Genomic DNA, 22,656 nt, shown 5'->3' with positions numbered 1-22,656 from the left:
GTCCAAAGCTAGAGGGACTAAATAGGAGGGAGCAGGAAGCAGTGACTATGGACAGAGGGGGACAGAGCTGGGGCTCAGGTGCACTAACGAAGGCCAGCTCTTCACTGTCTGTCTGAGCAGCAGCTCGGCCATGGGCTATCACCTTTGTTTTGAGCATGTCTCTCCATCAGCTGCCATATTTTTCAGCTATACATAGTTTTCAGTCTGAGTCCAGTGATCCTCGGTACTAGGAAGACACCAGCAATGCCCAGTGACCCAGGAGCTCTAATTCTGGACTTTGGTTTTGGAATGCAGAATGAGATTTAGGGAATCTCCTTTTATTATTTTTTATATAGTAGTGCATGCTTCAGGTGGGTCCTGTAAGTTCAGCTTTCTTAGGTCTTTGAGAGCCAGAGGGGGTGGAGGTAGGAAGGCTTGGGTAGGGGGTGCACAGGGTGGGGCTGACTGAATGAGGAAAGTGGCATGGAGTCTTCTACAAAGTAGAACTCTACTGTGCCCAACTGGAAGTCTAGCCTGGGAGAAAAGTGGTTAGACTATTGACTGCCCTTCTCTTGACTGTACTAGAGTTGACTGTTGCTACTCCAGGTGACAGGAGCACTGCATACTCTCTCTCTGTACCCCACCCACTCTGGGTCCAGCTTGGGGTCTGCATCCAGATACGTGAAGGGCGACTTAGAAGATTAGATTGGGGGTGAGAGTAGTTCAGCTCTCAGGAGGACCCTAGGGCAATGTGAAGTTGGGAAGGGAGAGATTTGGGATATCCTAGTCTTGAGCCTTGTGGAGATGCTATCCATGGTTCTGAGGCGGTGTTAACACTAACGACTGCATGAGTTGCCACCTGCCCCCATCTTCACGCTGGAGCTCCTCCCGCTTCCACAGCCCATGAGCCCTTGGGGCTCACAGGGGATGTAGAGTTCACCGGTGCCCACCACGCTGCAGCCCCCGCTGTTCCTGAGGACACCCGTAGTCCCCGTGCAGTATTCGGTCCTCAGCAGGGGCGTGCCTACTACACACGGCTCGTAGAGAACAGCACCTTTGGAGCTGCTGACCGCTGTGGGCAGAGGAAGACGTGTTCAGGTCCCCACCATGCCAGCTGGAACTCTGAATCTCCCAGCACTGCTACCTGACTCCAAGGACAGCCATTTCGGCAGCTGACTTCCCTATCTCCCTTATCCAGTGCCATCCAGTGCTTAGAAGCTTCCCCTATATTCACCCCCTCTTTCCTGGAGCCTTTGGAGCCAGGCCTGATGCCCGATTCCCCCTCTCAGATTCTCCTCGTCCCTTGCACCTCTCTCCTGACCCTGCTGCTAACCCTCCAGCAAAGCATCCTCTTTGTGTAGGTGGAGACCTGGGTGTGGCCCCTGGACAGTCCTGCTGGATTTTTCTCCACCTGCACAGGATACACAGCAGGCAAGCTCTTCCCGTTGGGGCGAGAGATGTTCCAGAGGGCTGGGTGGGATGTGATGGGCTTCTACCTCACTTAATCAAATACTAAGACCCAGAGTTCACGATATATGACTCAGCTACTTACAGATATTCACAGGCCCGATGCCTTCACACAACCTAGACAGAGAAGGGAAAAGAAATCAGGCATGCGCCTTGAAGAGATTCCCTCACTGTGTTGAGTAAATGCGATGGCAGACCGAGCTTTGTTTCCCTGGACGGTGGGACGGCAACAGCAGCCACCGCCCTGGGGAGTCAGGATGACAGCCACCCCGTTTCCCATCCTCCATTCAGCTCACCTGTGCTCCTCGCCCTCCAGCAGGCGCCTGTAGGTGGCGATCTCGATGTCCAGCCCCAGCTTTGAGTTCATCACCTCCTGGTACTCCTTGAGCAGGCAGGCCATGTCCTGCTTGGCCTTCTGTAGGGCTTCCTCCAGCCCTGCCAGCTTGCACTTGGCATCACTGAGAGCTGCCTCACCCTGCTGCTCTGCCTGGGTGATGGCCCCCTCGAGTTTGCAGCGCTGCGGAGAGGGCACAGGAAGGTGTCACTGGGCCTAGACCAGCAGAGGAACACATGGCTGTTCCTGCAGGCCCTAAGATGGTACACCTGGCTCATTCCGGGAAAAGGGCTCTCCCTCTGGGGAGAGCTGAGGTTATCTACTTAGACATGTTTAGTAACTGCAGCTGGGGGTGGGTAGGGGCAGGGTTGTGGCTAGTAGATTTTAGTGCCTGTCTGTTTCTCACTAGCCTAGGAGAATTGAGTCGGTCTAATTTTATGAACAACTTAGTCATGTTCGAGGTTAGGATCCCAGGGTTAGAGCCTGGGTTTGAAGTCTACTACCATACTACTTCTTCTCTCGAAGCAGGCCACCTGAATTTGTGGGGCTGCCCATGCTGTTGGTAGGCAGCTTATAGAGAAGGGCTTACTTCTTATGAAACAAGGTGGCCTGGGCTTGTGTCTCTTCAACCCTGCTCACCAACAAGGTTTGCCCTGGCCTGCATGGCCCAGCAGGACCTCTGGAGGGTTCTCCCGCCTCTCAGGGGGTTGGTTCACCTGGCCTTTGACTGTCTCAATGTCTTGCTGCAGTCGCTGGATCAGCTTATTCATTTCCAGGATCTCGTTCTTCCGGTTGCGTAAATTGTCACAGTGGTCCCCAGCAGTCAACCTCAGCTCCTCATACTGCTGGGACAGAGGGTGAGACCCAGACCCTCATCATGGCTTCTCTTCCTCACTGTCCCCAGCTTCTCCCCAGGGCTTCCTCACTGCCCCCAGCTTCTCCCCAGGGCTTCCTCACTGCCCCCAGCTTCTCCCCAGGGCTTCCTCACTGCCCCCAGCTTCTCCCCAGGGCTTCCTCACTGCCCCAGCTTCTCCCCAGGGCTTCCTCACTGCCCTTGGCTTCTCTCCAGGGCTTCCTCACTGCCCCCAGCTTCTCCCCAGGGCTTCCTCACTGCCTCCAGCTTCTCCCCAGGGCTTCCCAGCTCCATGCTCACACCCATCCTGCTTTCCATTCCTTCTCTACCTCTCACAACGTCAGGGGCTTTGCGTGGCTGCTCCTTTCCTATGTCATGCAGCCCAGAGTCTCTGTCCCCTAAGCTTCCAGATCCCTTCTTTAGCATCTGGTCCCTTTTTCTCTGCCCAGAGCCTGAGCTCTCCTGAGGGCTCTTTCCATCTTCCATGTCCCTCTGGACAGTAGAATTGTATGTTCAGTCTGGGGTTGACCAGTCAAAAAAATGTGCTATCTTGTTTTGGCTAACAACAAGCACAAAAAACCCAGAAATCAGATTCAAAGTGAAAAACATTTTTTTAAGTTAGCCACCCTTCCCCTGCTCTCTGCTTATGGGTGTCACATGTCCTTTGAGAGAAGGTCAAATGCCCGTGCTCCTTCTTTTCTAGATGCTGTGTCCTGCCCCCTCATCAGCTATGGAAACCTGCTGCTTATCCTTAGAAATGGCCGTGTTCCCATGGAGCTGGGTGTGGCTGGACCCATGTCTTTCCCAACAGGACCTTAGACACCTATAGACAGGGACAGCCTGGTGTCACCTCCTCCTTCCCCCACTACCGTATTTAAAGCCACATTCTACAGCCCCCCTCCATGTGTCACTCTCCCTATCCACTCAGGGCTATGCTGTGTGTCACCACCTGACACACACTCTGGCACTCTGTCCTTTTTATTGTCTGCCCTTGGCTCTGCCCCTGAGGAGGAAAATGACAGAAAGGCAGGTCTGATGGCTGTCCCAGCCCCTGTTGCAGCCGTAGCTTGGTGCTCTGTGCTTAGCACATGAGATATGCTCAATGAGCAGCCGCTGAACGTGGGAGACAGTACGTGAACACACACACACTGCATTACAGACAAGGCATCGAGGGTGAGATGACAGGATTGTTAAATCCAGCTACCCAAGAGCTCTCCTTGCCCTCCCAGCAAGCCCCTAATTACTAAGTCTGGGACACCTTTAATCACCGTTTCTGCTCCATCACCAGTAACACCCAGGCCAGCGGCCTCCGCCTACACTGTGAAGCTTAGAACCCTCTTTGCCATCAACACCAATTATGCTGATTGCATGCTGCTTAGAGGGTCACTCTTGTGAGTGTATGGATAAACAGAGTTGGGGACCCTGGTGACAGGGCTGGCCTGTCTGTGGCATCACTCTGCTCTGTAGAGACCTAACCTGGCAGAGACAGAGCTTGGGTTTATGGGATGGCTCAGACTTGCTAAGTCTTTGGCTACTCTTGGGCACAGAGCACTGGGACCCTCTCTTCTGCTTCTCCTTGCTCCCTACTTTTGTCCCCTCTGATGTCTCTCCCCAGCCCCAGCCCTGCCCCTCTGTATCCCAGCCTTACCCGGCTCTGGTACCAGGCCTCTGCCTCTGCCTTGCTGCGGCTGGCAATGTCGTCGTACTGGGCCTTGATCTCAGCTATGATGCCGTCCACGTTCAGGTCCCTGCTGTTGTCCATCTTCACAATGACTGAGGTCTCAGAGATCTGGGACTGCAGCAGGCTGATCTCCTGAGGAGGGAGGCCAGGCGCAAGTGAGCACTGAGGGTCCAGCCTTAAGAGGAGCCTTCTCGGGTCTCCTGAGACCTGTTCCTGCTTTTCCTGGCCCACAGTTCCCAGTTTGCTTCTTGTCTTGTCCCTTGTCCCTGTGGTGACCCAGAATTCTTCTAGGGGAGAGCTGACAACCACCAATGGAGATAATATGACTTTGGGGAGTTTCGATCCCTGAATGCATGAGACGTACTTTTAGCACTTGCCTTGGTGTTCCTGCCCACCCTGTCCCTCTGTAACTGGCCTGATAGGCCACCCAGAAAACCGAGAGACCAAAAGTACCTCCTCAAACAGGGCTTTCAGGAACTCAATCTCATGTTCGAGAGCCTCCAAGTTGGTTTCCAGGTCAGCCTTCACTAGGAAGGCTGTGTCTACATCCTGTAACACAGTGACAAATCCATGACCTGGAGCAGCCATCACCAGCCATGCCCATCACCAGCCAGGCAAGCTGATGGCATCGGCAGCCATGGTCTCAGGGCCCTTCTCCAAGGCCAGATGGAGGCAAAGGGAGTTGGGGCCAAGGTAGGAAGGAGCAAAGGCCTGGGCCTGACCCCCAGGGAGGATATGTGTAGACCAGGTCAATCCCTGCTTCTATGCAGTGTAGGGCTGAATGGGTGTCAGGCTGGCTTTCTTCCCAGGATCAACAGGGCCAACACAAGAGATCAGGAGAGGATCTGATTTGGGAAGTGGGCTTGGGAGGGATGTGGCAGGAGCAGGGCTCGAGGCTCCCCAGGGCTCGAGGCTCCCCAGGGCTCCTGTGCAGAGGCGTCTGGAGCCCTTGAGTGCCCAGCTGAAGAAACCCGGCAGTTGTCTCTCTACCGGGTTAGGATCGGTGTTTGTCTTGTTTCTGACTCGGCATTAGCCACATGGGAGACAGTTGCTTGGGCAGGTGGATTCACTGCCACTCCAGCTCTGACCGTGTGAACTCAGGAGGATGTGTGGACACCAGACCAATCCCTGTTCCTACACACGTTTGAACTGAATGAGTGTCAGACTTTCTTGTTTTCTGGGGTCAACAGGGCCAACACAAGGGATCAAGGAGAGGAAGTTATTTCTGGCAGAGGGATTGGGACATGGATGGGTGCCAGTCTGGGGCTGGTATCGAGGACCCACTGTGTGCCATCTCACCTTCTTCAAGGTGACAAACTCATTCTCAGCACAGGGGCGCAGGGACAGTTCCTCTTCATACCTATAGGAAAGTGGAGCATTGCTTTGGTTAAGGTATAGAGTTTGGAAGAAGCCTCTTAGGGTGTGGGGGCTCTGGCTGTATCATTAGGCCCATGCTTCAACCTTCTCTCTAGACCCTTATAGCTCCTGTCCCCTCTGGGGACACACTCGTCACCAGAGTATCTCAAAGTGACCAGTTAGCCTACCCTGCCCACTGCCTGGGATTCTCAAGGTGTCTTCATTCTCTTGCTGTGGAGGAAGCTCCCTCATGGAACCATTTCCTCTGGAAATGGGAGAAAGGTCATGTCGCTGGCATGCCACCTTTCCCAAGCTGTTCTGAAATGGCTGTTGTTCTAGGGAGATTCCCAGTTGACCCTGTGCCTCTTCCTTGCCTGCAGGGTAAGACTGGCCCCCACTGAAGCCCAGTGGTAGAGGTAGCAATTACCTACTCAACAGAGCACAGAAACAACCTAGGTACACCCCTCCCACTTCCTGGGGGCTCCTCATCCCACACACTCTACCCATGGCAGGGGGGAGGCGAGTTGGGGTTGGTATGGCTAGAATGACTGTTTGATGGACAGTACCAATCCATGGAAACGTCCCTGTGCTCTGAAGCCCATCTCTCTTTGTTCCAGCGAGCTCTGGAGCTACTGCCCAAGTTCAAGTCCCCACTCTGTCTCACACTAGGCATAACCAAACAGGGCGGGTGATGGCTTCTGTGGGCCTCATTGTTTACCGGGTATCTCCAGGAGAACAGGGGCAGCCCAGGCCTGCCTCAAAGGGTTCTTGTGAGTTAGTGACACCTGTAATGTCTCATGACGAAGCACTGGCTAGGACGAGTGTTGCATACAAGTTTTCCATGGGTTTGTGTGCCAGAAGGACCTCATATTTAAAACTCCAAAATCTCGTTTTGAGCTGCAAACCAGACTAACCTTGCCTGGCTACGTACTTCTCCTCTATGCTTCTATGCCTGGCTTCTGCCCGCTCCCACAATCTGCCTGACTGTCACCCGCTCCCCCCTCCCTTCAGTGTTTGAAGTCACTCTGGCTTTTACTTTAATTAATTAAAAAGATTTTTTTTCTTGAGACGATCTTACTCTGTAACCCTTGAACTCACTATGTAGCTCAAGCTGGCCTAGAACTCACCATCCTCCTGCCCCAGCCTCCTGAGTGTTGGCATTATAAGATATGTACCATTATACCAGACTTTGGGTCTCTTTTAGAAGAAGGAGTCTGCTGGAAGAAAGCTTATCTGTCAAGGTCATAGTCTAATGGTACCTCCTCCAAGCACATCCCACACCCTTGCCCCCTGTCCCTTCTGTCTTCTACTGTTCTTCATGCACCTACTCACAAGTGAGTTTAAAGGATTTTGGTGCTGTGGGGTAGGAGTGGGGCATTACTTCCTGGCACAGAGCCCATCACCAAGAAGACCAATGGTTGACACTTAACAGTCATGGCTCCACTCCAGTGACACATCCCATATCCAGTCTTCTTGTGTCATTTCTCCTCAATGGAAACACGTTCTCCCATCCCAAGCCCCATACATTCCCATGAGGCTCTGAGCAGACCCACCCATAACCTTCCAGGTGACAAGTTCTCTGGTGCTCCTACAAGCTGGGGATCTTCCTGCCTGCCAGCCTTTTCATTAACACCAGCCACCTACTCCACGCTGAAGGGCAGGCTCAGGCTCAGAGCCTGTCCTGTGGAGAGTGAGCGGGACGGGACAGACAACAGAAACCCGCAGTCCATGGGGAGGACAGGGAAGCCAGACATCAGAGAAGAGGAGATACGGACTGCGATGGCTGGATGTGAGTGGGAGGAATCCTGAGAGAAGGCTCACCAAATGGAGGGAAGAGAAGCCACAAAATCCTGGGGGAAAGAGCCCTGGGGATGGCTAGTTCTCAGTCTGCAGAGGGATTGGTGAATGGAATGGCAAACAGGGATGTAACTGAAGCAGAGACTTGAGGCTCCGTAAGTGGCAGGAGGCGCCAATTCAAGGGTGGAGTGAAGGGAGGTGGAACAGACACACGTCTCAGGGCGTCCGCTGCCAACAATAATACAGATACTCTGTGATACTCAATTGCTTTGCCATCGAGTTCCTGTTTTGTAGCTGGGGAAACTGAGGTCTAGGTTGCTTCTGCTGTAGTCCCTTTGTAGGGGGAAGGCAGAGGCCACTTACTTTTTCTTATAACCCTCCAGTGCGTCCTGGAGGCTGCAGAGCTCAGCCTCCAGTCTCCCGTGGTCCCCTGACACACAGTCCAGCTGTCGTCGCAGGGCACAGATGTAGCCCTCGAAGAGGGGCTCCATGTTGCTCTGGCAACTCCTCTGCTGCTGCATGAAGTTCCACTTGGTCTCCAGCAGCTTGTTCTTCTGCTCCAGGAAGCGCACCTGCCCCAAGAATAGGTGTCACCATGCAGAAGAGACTGGAAGGCCATGCTTTGTAATCACCAGGTCTCTGTAGAGGCTGACACCTAGAGGGATGCAGCTGTGTGCCTCCTTTACCTTAGGGTCCTTAGAGGACTCTCACCTTCCCCGCAGTGGTCCATGTTGGTGTGGAAAGAGTGCTGTCCCAAAGGCCTGGGCACATTCGGCTCGCTGACTGGCCGCTTGGTAGCCCTGTGACCTGCACCATGCCTCCTCTCTGTGAGCCTCTCCTTGCCATAAGTACACCCACACACAGATGCCTGAGTTCAAGGTCCCTCAGCCCCGGCCAAGGGTTGTGACCTAGCACTGCTGACTCTGTCTGTCTCTGCTGCATCTGAAGGAAGCTGTGGGCCACCTCTTCCGTTTTTGTGCGTTTGAATCAAGATTGGAAGCAGCAGGGAACTGATCTGGTCACTGGCCAGTCATAAGCACACAGAGCATAGTCTGCAGTTATGTTATGGGGTTTCCCACACCAGGCCTCTCTTAAGACAGCTGCAGAAGGGCGTCATCAAGGGTCACAGCAGCAGGAGGCTGGCAGTGATGCACCCTCCATAGGATGTTTACAACCAGAACTTAATAGGCTTTAAGAGTAAAACAGGGTTAGTGGACCAGCTCCTTTCATTCGTGTGTGTGTGTGTGTGTGTGTGTGTGCGTGCGCGTGCACACAGGACAACTTGTGGGAGTCAGTTCTCCTTCCAACATGTGGTTTGTGGGGATCTAGCTCAGGTTTTCAGGCTTGGAGCAATCGACTTTACCCTTTGATCCATCACTGGCCTGTGTTTTCTTGATGGCAGCAGGGGTAGGGATTGATTCAAGGTCTCGTGTAGTTCAGGCTGGCCTTATAGTCATTATGAAGCTGAGGCTGGCCTTGAACTCTGATCCTCTTGCTTTTACCTTCCAAGTGCTGATGCAGGCATGTGCTGCCATGCTTGGCATCAGACACAGTTTTGCACAGATCACTTCCTTTGCGTCTCCCACTGTATCATCTGTCTGTTTCTCAGCCAGGCAGCTGAGGCTGAGCTGTGAATGGCTACCTAGGGATCCAGGGTAAGAGGAGTGGCCCTGCCAGGACCTAGGGCTTCTGGCTTCACTCAGACATGCTTGCCCTAATCCCTGGGGTCTCCAGAAACAACAGCCTGGCCCTTGGCATAGATCCTGACTCCCTAGGGTGTGGGGACAAATGCAGGTGGCCTGGGGGATGACAGGCCAGCTCAGTGCTTCTTAGCATGTCACTCTGCCTCGTAGCTTTTCAAAGCTTTGGTTTTGGGGCTGCCAAATGCAGGACTCGGGTCATAGCCGGCTTGTGCCCTTAGCTCTGTTCCACTTTTGCCTTGCCTCAGTCCTAAATAGATGGGAAACTTGAGGTTCACGGTGTTTATCTCTGCCTTCAGCGTAGACACACAGGAGGCAGTTTTATTCCTCACATGGAAGGTCACTCGCTACTGAGTCCTTCATCCCTTTCATATGACCTTGGAAGTCCCTCTGACAGTCTTGATAATTTGTCAGATGTTATCCAAGAAAGACTATATTCTTAAGTGGCCAGGGTGGGGTGGGGTGGCAGTGTGTGTGGGGAGCTTGGATCGGAGGTGGCTGTGCATGCCTGTAATCTCAAGTACTCGGGAGACAGGTGGGAGGAGTGCTGCAAGTTTGGAGCTAGTCTGGACTGGGAACCAGGATTGCTAACGACAAGTGGCCACAGAGTGCTCAAGTGGCCTTTTTCTGACCCCCCAGGATGCACAGCTCCAGGGCGTGCTCCCCAGCAGCCTGTCCCATCCCTCCCTTGCTGCCCCTACCTTGTTGATGAAGGATGCGAATCGGTTATTGAGGCACTTGATCTGCTCCTTCTCGTCCCTCTTCACCCTCTGCACTGTTGGGTCGATCTCCAGCTCCAGGGGGACCAGCAGGCTCTCGTTGATGGTGACAGGGGTGATGCAGGTGGGAGGTCCACAGGCGGCTCCAGCTCGGTACCCAAAGCCCGGCATGCCACATCTGGAGGCCACACGGGGCCTCCCGAAGCCCACATTGCACAGGCTCCGAGAGCCAAGGCAGCCCAGGGCTCGGAGGCCTCCGGCACCCCCGGGCCGACAGGGCACCTTGCTCACTTCACAATGGGTGACCATCCGGGGCATGATGGCCGAGCATGAGCTGAAACTCCTGCTGCCACATCTGGAGCTCAGCTGGAAGTTCCGGCATGACATGGCTTGAGTGGCAGAGATGGATCCCTGGAGAGGAGAACAGCGGTGGGACTCACCAAACCGTGTCTCAGCTCGCCCCCTTTTATATGGTGGGGGCTGGGGGACTGGACTGGCTCAAACCCCTAATCACTACTAAATCAGGTTTATGAGCTTGGGATATTGGCAGCTGCTAGGATCACGGTGCATAATTAGGGTGGCAAAGAGCAAGAAGGATCCAGTGGTCAATGCTGGGGGGGGGTCTCATAAAAATCCCATTTGTCCTTCTTCCTTGTTTATGGAGATGATGACAGGGGCCAACCAGGCACTTATGGATGTCTATCCAGTGGCTCAGCCTCCAGGTAAAGAAGAGAAGGACTTGCGGCTGTTCACAGAAGGGGACTTCCTGAGATGGAACAGGCCTGATGCTCTGAAGAAGTCTGCCACAGCATTTTATCTGGATCCTCCACTACTCTGTGGGCCCCCAGACACCCCTAGACATACCCATGGAGGAAGAAGGAAGAAGCTCCCTGTGGCTGGCTATATCTTGCCCCTGCTCAGGACTGGTAGCCCCCTTGCTCCTGCACAGCTGTGTTACAGGGTCCTTCAGGCACAGACACTGACCCCACACTATTCATCCACACAGCCCGCAGGGGACTCAGGAGGGGACACCTGAGAATGAAGACAGGGGAGGAAACTTACACTTTGTGCCCCAAGCAGGGCAGTGTGGTGTCTGCCCTGAAACCAGCACCCCCCCCCCCATGGTGATGTAGCCTTCTCTGGCCTGGGGATTCCTGTGCAGACGGGGTTGTCCTTGAGAATGTCTCAGATTGGTCCAAGTCTTTTTCCAGCATGGGGCTACAGATGCAGCACTCTGGAGATGCTCAAAGCCTTCTCAACCTCTTCACTCATTTCTATCTACCTCCACAGAGCGGCCCCTGATGTGCTAAATGTCCTTCCCTTTCTTACTGAGATTGTGTCCAGGTCACAAGCCCACAATCAGGCAATGCTGATTGTTGGGGCTTTACTGCAAGTCAGGGCCTTTTGTATCTAAGATCTCACAAAGTAAGGAGCAGAGTAATTGAGGGGGTGATGAGGATGAGATTGGAGCCCATTATCTCTGTCCTCCCCAAGCTCTATAGCTCCGGAGGAAGAAGTCTGGGTTCAGAGCCCCAACCTAGCATACTTTGTGTTTCTTGTCTTGTAACCTATAGACAGCAGACTGGAATGTAAAACTGTCTTGGGCCTTGGGAATTCTTATCTAATTGGGCTGTTTCATGCTGTCCCCTTAGCTTTGGGTCTAAGAGCGATGGGTGTAATTAGAAGTCAGGTGGCAGTTGGGAGGCAGGTAGTAGAGCGTTCTGGGGGTGTGACACGGAGTGGAGAGTAATATTTTTGTTCTGCCAAAGGCCCAGGAAATGGTGTGAGGAGTGGTGGTGCTGAGAGGACAGACTGCTCTGGGCATGGGTAGTGGGCTGAGCCATGAGGGCAGGACTTGCTGGAGCCATGTAGATGGTACAAGGCCACAGCCCTCCCATTGTGTCCAGGACAGATGGTTATCTCAGTAGCCATGCTCAGCCCCTGGAACACCGTGTCTCAGGAGCAGAGGGCAGGATCGATCATCGCAGTTGTGTGTGGAAGGTTGCCTCTTGGTGTACGATGCAGCACACTCAATGAAGGCCTAGGGTACTCAGTGACATTTTATTGAAGCAGTTCTAGGAAACAGGCGTGCAGAAGAGGAGTGGGCAGCTCGGGAGGTTTGGTTGCTACTCCGAAGCTGTTAACTTCCTTTACACACAGCACAGCAGTGGTCAGCCTAATAGCCTTTGGGAAATATTTGTCTTGAACTCATAGCAGATATTTGAGGGCTCACAATTCTCCAGATGAAACCACTGTGAAGATCAGCTCCCGAAACCCTCCACGCAGCTCCCTCTGCTAGCGGTGTCCCTGTGCCTTGGGGCAAGAGAAAGCAACAAAGATCTGCCTTTCTCCTCCAGCTTCCTGTCTGGCTCTGACCTGAGTGCTGAGAAAGCCAGGGCAAGGGGCGGACGATCCTCCCAGCTCAGAGTCACTTCAGAGGCTGGGAAGCACACAAAGAAAGCTGACTTTGGGCCACCAAGGTCAAGTTCCCATGGAGTGTAGAGCCCAAGCAGGTTGAGGAGGCCTTCCTATAACTGGAGGAGGACTTCTGCAACCCCTACTGCTTAGGACAAGGTTGAGTCAGTGTGGGTAAGGGGGGCTTTGAGATGGGCATCAGGTGGGGTATCTCTGTGGAAGTCTGCCTGGAGGCAGAGGATGGACAAGGTAACCTTAAAACTCAAAGGCCGCTTGGTGTCAGGGTTTCTTGCTGGGGATTGTGAGCACGGGCTAAGCATCAGGCCTTAGTGCTGGGGAGTTGGGGGCCTGGCTGGGGACGGTGCCAAGGCGGGTAGCATTTTAGCTCCTGTAACTCTTCTTGCTGGATGATGTCTTGGAGACAATTCTCATGCTCGAGCTACTGCCACTCATACTGCGACCGCTGGTGGAGCTGAAACTGCCGCTCCCCCCGCCACCGTAGCAGAGGCCACTCCCACTGTAGCCACCTCCACTGTAACTGCCGCCACTCATGCAGAGGCCACCGCCTCCACTGTAGCCGGTGCCCCCGGAGGAAGAGACCACGGCTGAGAAAAGAAGGCACAGGATACACCGTCAGTTGTCAGTCACCCCCAGGCTGCCTCTCTCCCCAAGGAAGCTCAGGTGACAGATAGCTATCTCTGGAGGCAGGGTGAGCCCCATCAGGGACTCTATGACTTCCAAAGCTCCTGCAGTTGGGATGGTACTGGTCCCTCAAACAGATGTCACTCTGGCAGTGACCTCCAGTGCAGAGATGAAAAGATGGAGCTGCAAAGTGCCAAGCAACACGCAAGGTCACTCCTGTCTGAGACCGCGACTTAGGCTCCTAGGCTGCACTGCCCCTTTTTCTGTCCGGGTCCCATACTGATTGGGATACACGGCCTCGCATTTGGGAAGGGGATTTTAGACTTCCTTATCAGGACAGATCCAAAGGCCACCTGGATGAGTCTCCCTGTGAAGTATTGGAATCTTTGTTACTAGACCTGTCGTGTCTGCCCTAATACTTAGGCAACAATGAGTTCAGTCCCACAAGGAAGACCGTGTTTCCAGCCAGTCATACCATTGAAGCTGTGGCCGACCTTCCTTTGGGTGTCTACTCTTCCTGTGAGACTCCTGAACTTCTCTCTAAAGACCACAGGCTCTGGCTTCCCTGATGTTCTCTGACCTAGCCGAGGCCCAGGGGCTTTCATCTCCATGACCAGGACTCAGTGCCGCCATATCACCATCTAATGTACCAAGACATCACCCCTTCTGGTCTCCCCCTGGATGTCCAGGCAAAGTTGAGATGTCTATTTTACTTGTTCAGCCGATTTGCTTCAATTCTACGTATAGGTCTTTAAGCTGTTCCCTATTTCTGCCTGAGTAGCTGAGGGCTGGGAACCCCGGCTGCATGAATGCTCCTGTCCTAAGCAGGATCCTCTAAGGTTAGACTGGACATGTGACCACATTGCAACTACCGCAGGGTAAAGGGTCCCATGCAGTATCTGAGGACTCTTTCCTAGAATGAGAAAAAGTCGCTGGACTTCATCCGCAGGGACAGGGGATGCTCTTGATGTCAGCACTCTTGACACCAATGGGGGAAGAAACCAAAGGAAGGAGAGGGACTTGGTGAGATATTTGCCTCTGTTGTTCATTTTCAAATCTCAGTGATGTTAGGGGCTCCCATGTTGCCTTTCCTTTCCCACCACATTTTTTCCAAACTTTTACTCACAGATGTTCACGGCGCCAACACCTTCTCCGGTGAGCCTGTGGCATGTGGGAAGAGAAGGTGTGTCATTGCCGAGGACTTAGAGAGTTCTCAGTCCCCTGCATGTGAAGCCATCAGTGCTGAGCACACTTTGTGAACCTGCCCTGTGTTTAACAAGCTTGGCATCTGTCTCACAAGCTCTAGAAGCTAACAGAAATACAGGGGGGAACGCTAGAGGGGAATACAGATAGAAGCAGGAAGTGAGACCCCATGACGATGAGACAGAATGGAGTGTTTAAAGTGAAGGACATCTGGGGTCACATACTGTCCCTGAGGTTGATGCCAAGGGCCCTTGTGTGTGTTATAAAGCTCAAGTCACAATGTCCCTTCTTAGGGTCGTCCAGGAGTTTGTGGCCGCCTTTGCCTCACAGATTTGACCCTGGCCCAGGCCCAGAAGAAGCTATAAGAGCTAATTTCTACATCTACATCTGACCTTGGTTTTTCTATGTAGTGACATGGTGGTAAGTGGCTCACGTGGCCTCTGTAGCATACTATCCTGTTCTGGTAGCATCTGTCTGGGCCATGGCTGGAGCTCACCTGCACTCCTCTCCCTCTAGCAGCTTGCGGTAGGTGGCGATCTCGATGTCCAGAGCCAGCTTGACGTTCATGAGCTCCTGGTACTCACGCAGCTGCCGGGCCATGTCCTGCTTGGCCTTCTGCAGGGCCTCCTCTAGCTCTGCCAGCTTGTGCTTGGCATCTTTGAGAGCCAACTCTCCACGCTGCTCAGCATCAGCGATGGAAGCCTGGAGTGTGGCGCACTGCCCACAGGAGAAAGGAGGAGTTTGTGGCACGGAGCACATGTGGGTTAGGTTAACTTCCCGGAAGTGTGTCAATGCCATGGAAGTTAGGGCACTGAGTGTGAGGATAAGACTGTTCTCAGTCCCCATGGGTAGAGTTTTCTGGGTGAGAAGATGACTTTCTGAGATCCTTCTCTGGGTGGTGGGTACGTGCATAAAGCAAAACAAAGCTTAACCATGTTGTGGCTCCAGAGGACAGGGTCTGTCCCAGGAGACTGCATCTCCATTCCTTATCTGAGAGGTTTCTGTCTATGCCAACTGAGTTAAGCCCAAGTGCTGGATAGTTTTATGTCAACTTCGCAAAAGCTAGAGTTACCTTAAAGGAGGTAACCTCAATTGAGAGAATGCCTCCATAAGATCTGGCTGTGATTGGTGGGGGAGGGGCCAACCCACTGTGGTTGGGTGGTGGTGCTGGGTTCTATAAGAAAACAGGCTGAGCAAGCCATGAGGAGCAAGCCAGTTAGCAGCACCCTCTGGTTTTTCCGTCAGTTCCTGTATCCAGGTTCCTGCCCTGTCTGAGCTCCTGTCTTGACTTCCTTTCATGATGAGCTGTATTATGGAAAGGTAAGCCAGATAGACCCCTCCCTCCCTAAGGTGCTTTGTTATTGGTGTTTCATTACAACAATAGAAACACTAACTAGGACAGCCCAGATCCAAGTCTTCCTGGATGCAGGGGTTTGGATGAAATGGCCTTTGAGATATCAGTCCTACCTGCTTCTTTAGGTTATCAATCTCAGAACGCAGTCTCTGCATGGCCCTGTTGAGCTCAGAGATCTCCATCTTAGTGGTGCGGAGGTCATCCCCATGCTGGCCAGCAGACCGCTGCAGTTCCTCATACTGGGAGGAAGAAGAGGCTTCAGGTGAGGGATAGTCAGGCCCAAGGAGGGAGAGTTGTAGCTCCCCAGTGCCCTCCAGGTTCAGTGCACTGCTCAGAGGGTCCTGGATTGTCTCGCCCGGCCCATTGTGCCCACTGGCATCATCTCCTGCTCTGGACTTGCTCTCCCTAGCCTCCACACACTTCAGCAACAGCCAGACAACTATGGCCATGCTGCTTCCCCCCCCCTTTTTTTATGCTCCTGGACTTTTCCCTCCCCATCCACTCCATGCATTTGACCCTCCCAGATCAGCATCACACACACACACACACACACACACACACACACACACACACACACACACACTTTCCAATAGAGATCCTCCTTCACATATATTTGTCATGATACTAGAGTGTACTGTTTTCCTGACTCCCAGCTGAGAGTATCTGCTCCAACTTGGGAAATGTCATTCTGTGATCTATATCAAGTCTTTGTCACCAGAGTTGGCCCCAACCAGCTCCAGTTCTCTCCTTTGCATCCTCTGGCCTCATCTAGAAGGTACTAGACCTTCCTCTCAACACCACTCCCCATTGGCATGGTAGTGGCAACTGACCACTTACATCCATTTCTATGATATACAGTTTTGGAATTTCTGCCTGTGTCTGACTATTCCCTTGCTCCTGATGGTATTGGCCCTGGGTGATGCTCAGAACACAGGAAGCTCTAAGTGGAACTCAGACACTTTGGACCTCGTTAGCCTGGGACACTGGAGAGGATAGTCTCCTATTTTATTTACTCATGAAGCTTTCAATCCCTGTGCCTGTTTAATTGGTTGGATCTTGGCACCTCACCTTGGTCTGGTACCAGGATTCAGCCTCTGCCCGGCTGCGGTTGGCAATGTCCTCATATTGGGCCTTGACTTCGGCAATGATGCTGTTTAGGTCCAGGCTGCGGTTGTTGTCCATGGAGAGGACCACAGACGTCTCGGAGATCTGAGCCTGAAGCTGAGCCAGCTCCTGTGATTGAGCCCAAAAAGGAGAGATGAGACAGGGTGTTCATGTATGCACATGTGTGTGTGCACATGTGTGCAGGTGTGCATGTGAGAGGATACATATGATTTGGGGGTGGCAACCCTCTGGTACAGATTCTGACATGGAGGGTTTGCACTGTGGAGTGCAGCCCCCTCTCCGCTCTGAAGGGATAGGAAGGATGCTTGGGAGGCCACTGAGATTACAACTGTTCTTCAGCTCAGTGCATGTGCACCTGGGCACAGCACAGGTAATTCCAGCTAGAATTCCCCAGAAGCCACTCCCATTGTCAGGGGAGCCCACTGACTGTCAGAGTGTGATGTATCACTCTCTGAAGAGGGCAGCCCTTCACACCCAACAGAGACCTCACCTAGGGCAAGAAGCCTGAGTCAGAAGGGACCAGGTCTTGCTGAGTCCCGTCTTGTTCCCAACTGTCCTGTGCTATGCTCCTTAAGGGATGGAGCATGAGGATTAGCTAGAAATATCAGAAGGGGCCCCGGAGGAAAGTCCAAGAACTGAGGGTCTTGATTATGTCTGCAGTGCTGTCCCTGCAACCCACAGAAAAGGATCTTGGTGCTCCACAAAAAAAATGTCTTCAGGAGGGTCAGGCAATTGTCACACCTGGATAGAAAGCACCTGCAGGCTGTGTGACTGCTGCTTGTTGATTTGTGTAACTGCATCAGTTTGAGGTGTTTCAAGAATTGTGGGACTGGGCTGGGCTAGGCTAGGCTGGGCTGGGCTGGGCTGGGCTGGGCTGGGCCGGGCCGGGGAGTGAGCCATACATAGGGGCTTGGACAGTTCTGCAGGAATCCCCTGAATTTGGTGACAAACAGATATTCTGTCTGCTCAACAGAACGTGTTTATTCTAATTAGCCAAGGTAGAGTTTTTTAACTTTGGAAACTTCTTGTTACCCCCAGGAACCTCACTTCCCCCCTCAATGTGCAGGGCCTGCCCCATGAATCACAATCCACAGGTGGGATGAGGAGTGGGGAAGAAGGAGACCAGTAAAGGGATGGCAGCTGTGTGCCGGGGTGGGTGGTGGGGTGGGGGGGGTGTCCCAGCCTCCAGCCCTGCAGACAGGACACCAGGGTCTCTCACCGCCTCATAGAAAGCTCTCAGGAAGTTGATCTCATCCATCAGGGCATCCACCTTGGCCTCTAACTCCACTTTGTTCATGTAGGCAGCATCCACATCCTGGGCACAGAACATGAGTTCATTCTGGGTACTACCCTCCTGTGTGGACTAGCAGCCTCCGGAGATTATCTCTGGAGTTAATGGGACAGCTTCAACTCCCCGGGGAGCACATGTTGCTGCTGCATGCTGTCCAGTGTAACTGGAGAGATGGGGAGGTCCACATAGTATGACCTTCAGGAGTGCCTGTCTGCTGCTCATCAGCTAGTGAGTATGCAAGGGTCTCATGTCACCTTCCATGGTCACCCAACCTGGGTCATGTGGCTCCCATTGCCTATGAGCTCTTGAAGCCTCTCCCCAAAGACTACACAGGCTCCCATCCCCACAGCTCTGCCCATTTCGCTTCCTTTCCTTTATTCTCCAAGCTGCTACTCCATTTTTCCTTCAATTTAATCCTTGGTGGTTTTTTTTTTCAGTTCCCTCTGCTAGTCTCAAAGCCAGATAGCCGGACTGCTTGATCCTCCTACGGCCTTTTCTAAAGACTGGCTCTGGATTCTGGATTCTGAGCTGAGGACCAGGCCCATTTGGCTTCCCCTCACCTACATTGCATCGTGCAAAGAGAGGGGTTGGTGCTCACACAGCTTGGAGCTAGGAGTCCTGGATCTTGACCTGCTTCTAATTGCCTCTGCACAACAAACTGAACAGCCCTGGACCTCAGTGTCCCCATGTTTAAAGTCAAATATGTCTCCAAGCAGACTTCAGGGAAAGTTCTGCCTCCCCCAGGAACCTGCAGTCATTGCAAGTGCCTTTGCCACTTACTTTTTTGAGAACTACAAACTCATTCTCTGCAGCTGTGCGCCTGTGGATTTCCTCTTCGTACCTGTGGAAAGGAGTAGGAGGGTGGGTGTTGGGTGGAGGGCTTGAGAGTGAGGTTGGAACCACTCTATCTGGTCTAGTTCTTGAAGTCCTCCAGCACACCCTGCATATATTTCAGCTCAAGGTTATGGCAGGTGGGCGCACTTGGAAAACATTCTGTTGTGGTGTGGCTCCCTTACACACATGTGGCTCCGAATCCCAAATCAAATACCCCTACTTCTGCCTAAAGAAAACTCAAACTGAAAACGGCAGAATAGAATGCCCCCTCTTCCTGTGACACACTTCTTCACATCGTGGAACTCTAAAGAAGTGTGTCCCTCCCCCAGTCCCTCCTCCTCCTCTTCTCCTTCTTGAGTGGCAGCCCCTGACCTCTAGCCTGGCTCCTGTCACCCTGAGCTGCTGCCATGCCCCTCAGTGTCTCAGCCACACCGAACCCTATCTTGAGAGGTGGAATCTTCATGCTTAAGACCCCCCTCCCAGGCCCAGCTGTCTCGTTCCTCAGTTTGACTGTACTCCCTCTGGCACCCATGGCATGCTACAGGACTCCCTGCCCACCTTGAGAAGGGAGCTTCCCCTCCATTGCGGTGACCCACTCCCCACCCAGGCTGCCTCAGCATCAGGATATCCCACGCTCCTTCATGGAGTTATTAATTGTGGCTGGGAAACCACATGGGGGTCCCGGGAGAATCTTTTTCTTCTCTATTCCTCCAGCCTCCTATAAATGAACACTTAGTTGAATAAATGGGAGGGGCTTTAATTCTTAACTCTTGAGTTGTCCTTTGTGTAAACCTGGGTGAGTGAGTGGCCATCTCAGAGCCTGTATTTTCTGTCTGCAGAGGTTAAAGGTTGTTACATGTGGACAAGTCTTTGGACTCATGTGGTCATTACCTTGTTAACTCCAGCCCTTCCCTCCTCAAGCCCCAATATTCTGGACCAAAGACTTTTGTTCTTTTTTTTTTAAACCTTTGTATCTATTTGATTCCATCTCATGTCCCAAGTGCATGTCCTATTCATGTCAGATGGGGCAGTTTTGGAGAACAGTGCACCTCTTCCTTTTGCCTGACCTCCCCGGGAGCCCCAGGGCCTCCTCAGCCAGCCTCCTCCCTGGCTGTCGGCCTGGTTTCAGCTCTGGGCCAGGCAGACTGGGTGCCCACTCACTTGTTCTTGAAGTCCTCCACCACATCCTGCATACTCTTCAGCTCTGTCTCCAGCCTGCCCCGCTCTCCTCCCAGACACTCCAGCTGGCGCCTCAGGTTGGTGATGTAGGCTTCAAACATGGGCTCTAGGTTGGTCCTGGTTGTTTTGTGCTCTTGCAGGAGGCTCCATTTGGTCTCTAGGACTTTGTTCTGCTGCTCCAGGAACCGCACCTGTCCCAGTTAAAGGTAGGAGATTGTGGGGGCTTCCTTGCTTTAGCCTTCCACGTGGTCTTCAGTGTAGGACCTCCCAATAGTGCAGGAACCCTGCAGGACCTCAAAACCCAGGTGGCGGCTTCCCCTTCTGCCCCTGAGCTGCAAGAAGTCTGGAGCATGCAGAGCGCCATGCCAATGTTGGTACAATGGGCTTGGGAGGCAAGGGCTAAGTCCGGAGGGACTGGAGGCCATCTGATACACCAACCATGCTGACATGCGTTATCTTGGGAAAATAACACTATAGCTGACTGAGCCCAAACTTATTCTTATTACATGGGTGGGAGGTTGTGACAGAAAATTCTATCCATCCTTTTCCTTTCTGGGAGGATTTCTCAGGATATGGAACATGGACTCAGCTGCCTGTTTGCTTTAGAAATGTTAGTGTGGGTCACTCTGGAACTACACTAAGGGGACCTGGGCACAGTCCCAGCCATGTCTCTCACTAGTCATGTGGGCTTGAGCAATCACCTCCCTTGAGTTGCTTGTTGAGTCCCTTGTGGTCTTGAGCCGTTATTTGGATTTCTGGACTTAGCTCTATCAGATCCTGAATCTGGGAATCATGCAGAACTTTCCCTCATCCTGAAGTCCTTCTACTGAGAGGGACTGGAATGTCACTTAGTCTCCAAGAAAGAAAGAACAATATCTCCAGGACTTCAGAGACAGCAGTGTGCCTAGAGAGATCTTTAACAAGTGTGTCTTTCCTTGTCTCCCACTGTGGGAAAGAGCATACCCTGGTCCCCAGTACCTTCCCAGTTCCATCCACTTTCCCCACATCCCTTCTAGACAAACCAGGAAAAATCAAAAGACCTGGATCGCCCCTTCTCAGTCAGGCTCCTGGAAATCACACTCCTCTTGGGGTAGCTGGTGTCTGAGCAGGGTCTGTGGTTGGATCTCTCCCACTCAGTGATCAGCTCCCCATGAGGAGGCACTCAGAATGTAACAAAGCCAGAAAGGGACCCGAGAGTCTCTCTGTTCCACCCCACTGGGGCTTGAGAGGAGTGGAAACTCTCCCCTCAGTAGAGTCCAGTCTGGGGCCTGAACTGGACATCTCTGGGCTCCACACTCTTCTTCATCCCAGAGATGTAGCCTGAGTGGCCCAGGGCTGTGACCACACTCTTTCCCAGCTGAGGCATGAGATGGTGCACAATGGCATTCTATCCCAAGAGGCTCTGTCCCAGAACTGGGGACTTCTAGGATCCCAAGTCACACAGCTATTAGGACTCAGGCCGAAGTCACACATGTCATCTCAATGCCCTTTCACTACCCACTCAGATTCCTAGACATACCCTACCACCAACGTGTGTCAACAGAGAAATACCTCTACCTTGGGAGGACACTAGTGTTAATTAGCTGGGAGAAAGAAAAGGACCCAATACATTTCCACATGCTTTAAGCCTTTGTTCCTTTATTGCCTTCCCTTTAAACTATCTGGCTGACCCATGATCACTGACCACCAGAGTAGCAATGTCCTCGTTGCGGGTCTGAGAAGTCTAAGGCTGGATGGAGATGGGCACTTTTCTGCTCCTGCCCTATCAGCAGACTGCCTAGGCAACAGATGCATGGGTCCTGGGAAGCCCCAGGTGACCTCAAGAAAACCCAGATTCCAGACAACAGTGACTTTAGTAGTGGAGACCCCACTTGCCCCTCACCTTGTCTATGAAGGATGCGAACTTGTTGTTGAGGCTCTTGATCTGCTCCTTCTCCTCCTTTCGAACCTTCTGTAGAGATGGATCAATCTCCAGGTGCAAGGGTGTGAGGAGACTCTGGTTGACAGTGACTTCATGGATACCTCCGGCTCCAGAGGCCATCCCACCTCCAAATCCATACCCACCATAGGCTCCCCCAGCTCTGTACCCTATGCTGCTGACACCTAGTCCACAGGCAGCACCTCCAAAGCTGGCCCGGCTGGATCGGTAACCCCCACTGATGGAGATTCTCTTGTTACCCCCAAAACTGTGTAGGCTTCTTGTCCCAAAACCACCCCCCAAGCCACCACCAAAACTCTTCCCACTCTGGGACACAGAGACAGAGCTGAAACCAGGCCGACAGCCAGGGAGGAGGCTGGCTGAGGAGGCACTGAAGTTCCGCGTGCCCCCAGACTTGATGGTCACAGAAGAGCGCTGGGTCATGGTGGAAGCTGGTGTCCAACGGCAGCAAAGCAAAGGCGAGAGTGAAGAGCCTTTAGATTCTGGCTTGCCTGGACTCACCTTGAGTTTTATCCCTTTCAAGAACTGGGCTTGGCCAGAGTAGATCAAAGACCACTCTTGTGTTCACCTCGATGGCATGTCTGGCCACAGTCCATCTTCCTGCCCGCTAATCACCACAGGGAACACCCTACCCTGGGCAGGACCAGGCCTGGGGAGTCCAGCCTGAGGCAAACCTGGGCTCAAAGCTCCCCACCTGCCAAGGTGGGACACACACTCTGGACAGTCCCCCCGCCCCCTCACTCACTTCCATCTGCAGCTCTCTCCTCCACGCCTAGCTCCCAGACTCT

The 22,656-nt window shown here is 53.0% G+C and overlaps 2 protein-coding genes across 2 annotated transcripts; both read right to left on the bottom strand.

Annotated features, from left to right (window-relative positions):
• Positions 1-815: 815 nt before the first annotated feature.
• On the bottom strand, positions 816-10,273 carry Krt82 (keratin 82). Its single transcript, XM_040752785.1, has 9 exons — positions 9,869-10,273; positions 7,831-8,039; positions 5,614-5,674; positions 4,768-4,863; positions 4,282-4,446; positions 2,497-2,622; positions 1,743-1,963; positions 1,532-1,563; positions 816-1,051 (listed from the first exon to the last, which is right to left on the bottom strand). The coding sequence occupies exons 1-9, from the start codon at positions 10,271-10,273 to the stop codon at positions 816-818; spliced, it is 1,551 nt and encodes a 516-aa protein (XP_040608719.1).
• A 2,301-nt stretch (positions 10,274-12,574) lies between these two features.
• LOC101833730 (keratin, type II cytoskeletal cochleal-like) lies at positions 12,575-22,291 on the bottom strand. The gene is made up of 9 exons (XM_005067273.3): positions 21,812-22,291; positions 19,912-20,120; positions 18,697-18,757; positions 17,845-17,940; positions 16,569-16,733; positions 15,614-15,739; positions 14,643-14,863; positions 14,070-14,104; positions 12,575-12,906 (listed from the first exon to the last, which is right to left on the bottom strand). Exons 1-9 carry the CDS (start codon positions 22,289-22,291, stop codon positions 12,683-12,685), a joined length of 1,617 nt encoding a protein of 538 aa, XP_005067330.1. The 3' UTR covers positions 12,575-12,682.
• Positions 22,292-22,656: the final 365 nt, after the last annotated feature.

Source organism: Mesocricetus auratus, unplaced genomic scaffold, assembly GCF_017639785.1.
Source record: "Mesocricetus auratus isolate SY011 unplaced genomic scaffold, BCM_Maur_2.0 Super-Scaffold_100010, whole genome shotgun sequence".
Lineage (NCBI taxonomy): Eukaryota > Metazoa > Chordata > Mammalia > Rodentia > Cricetidae > Mesocricetus > Mesocricetus auratus.
The sequence above is the reverse complement of the archived record's forward strand: the minus strand, read 5'-3'. Positions and strand labels throughout refer to the sequence as shown.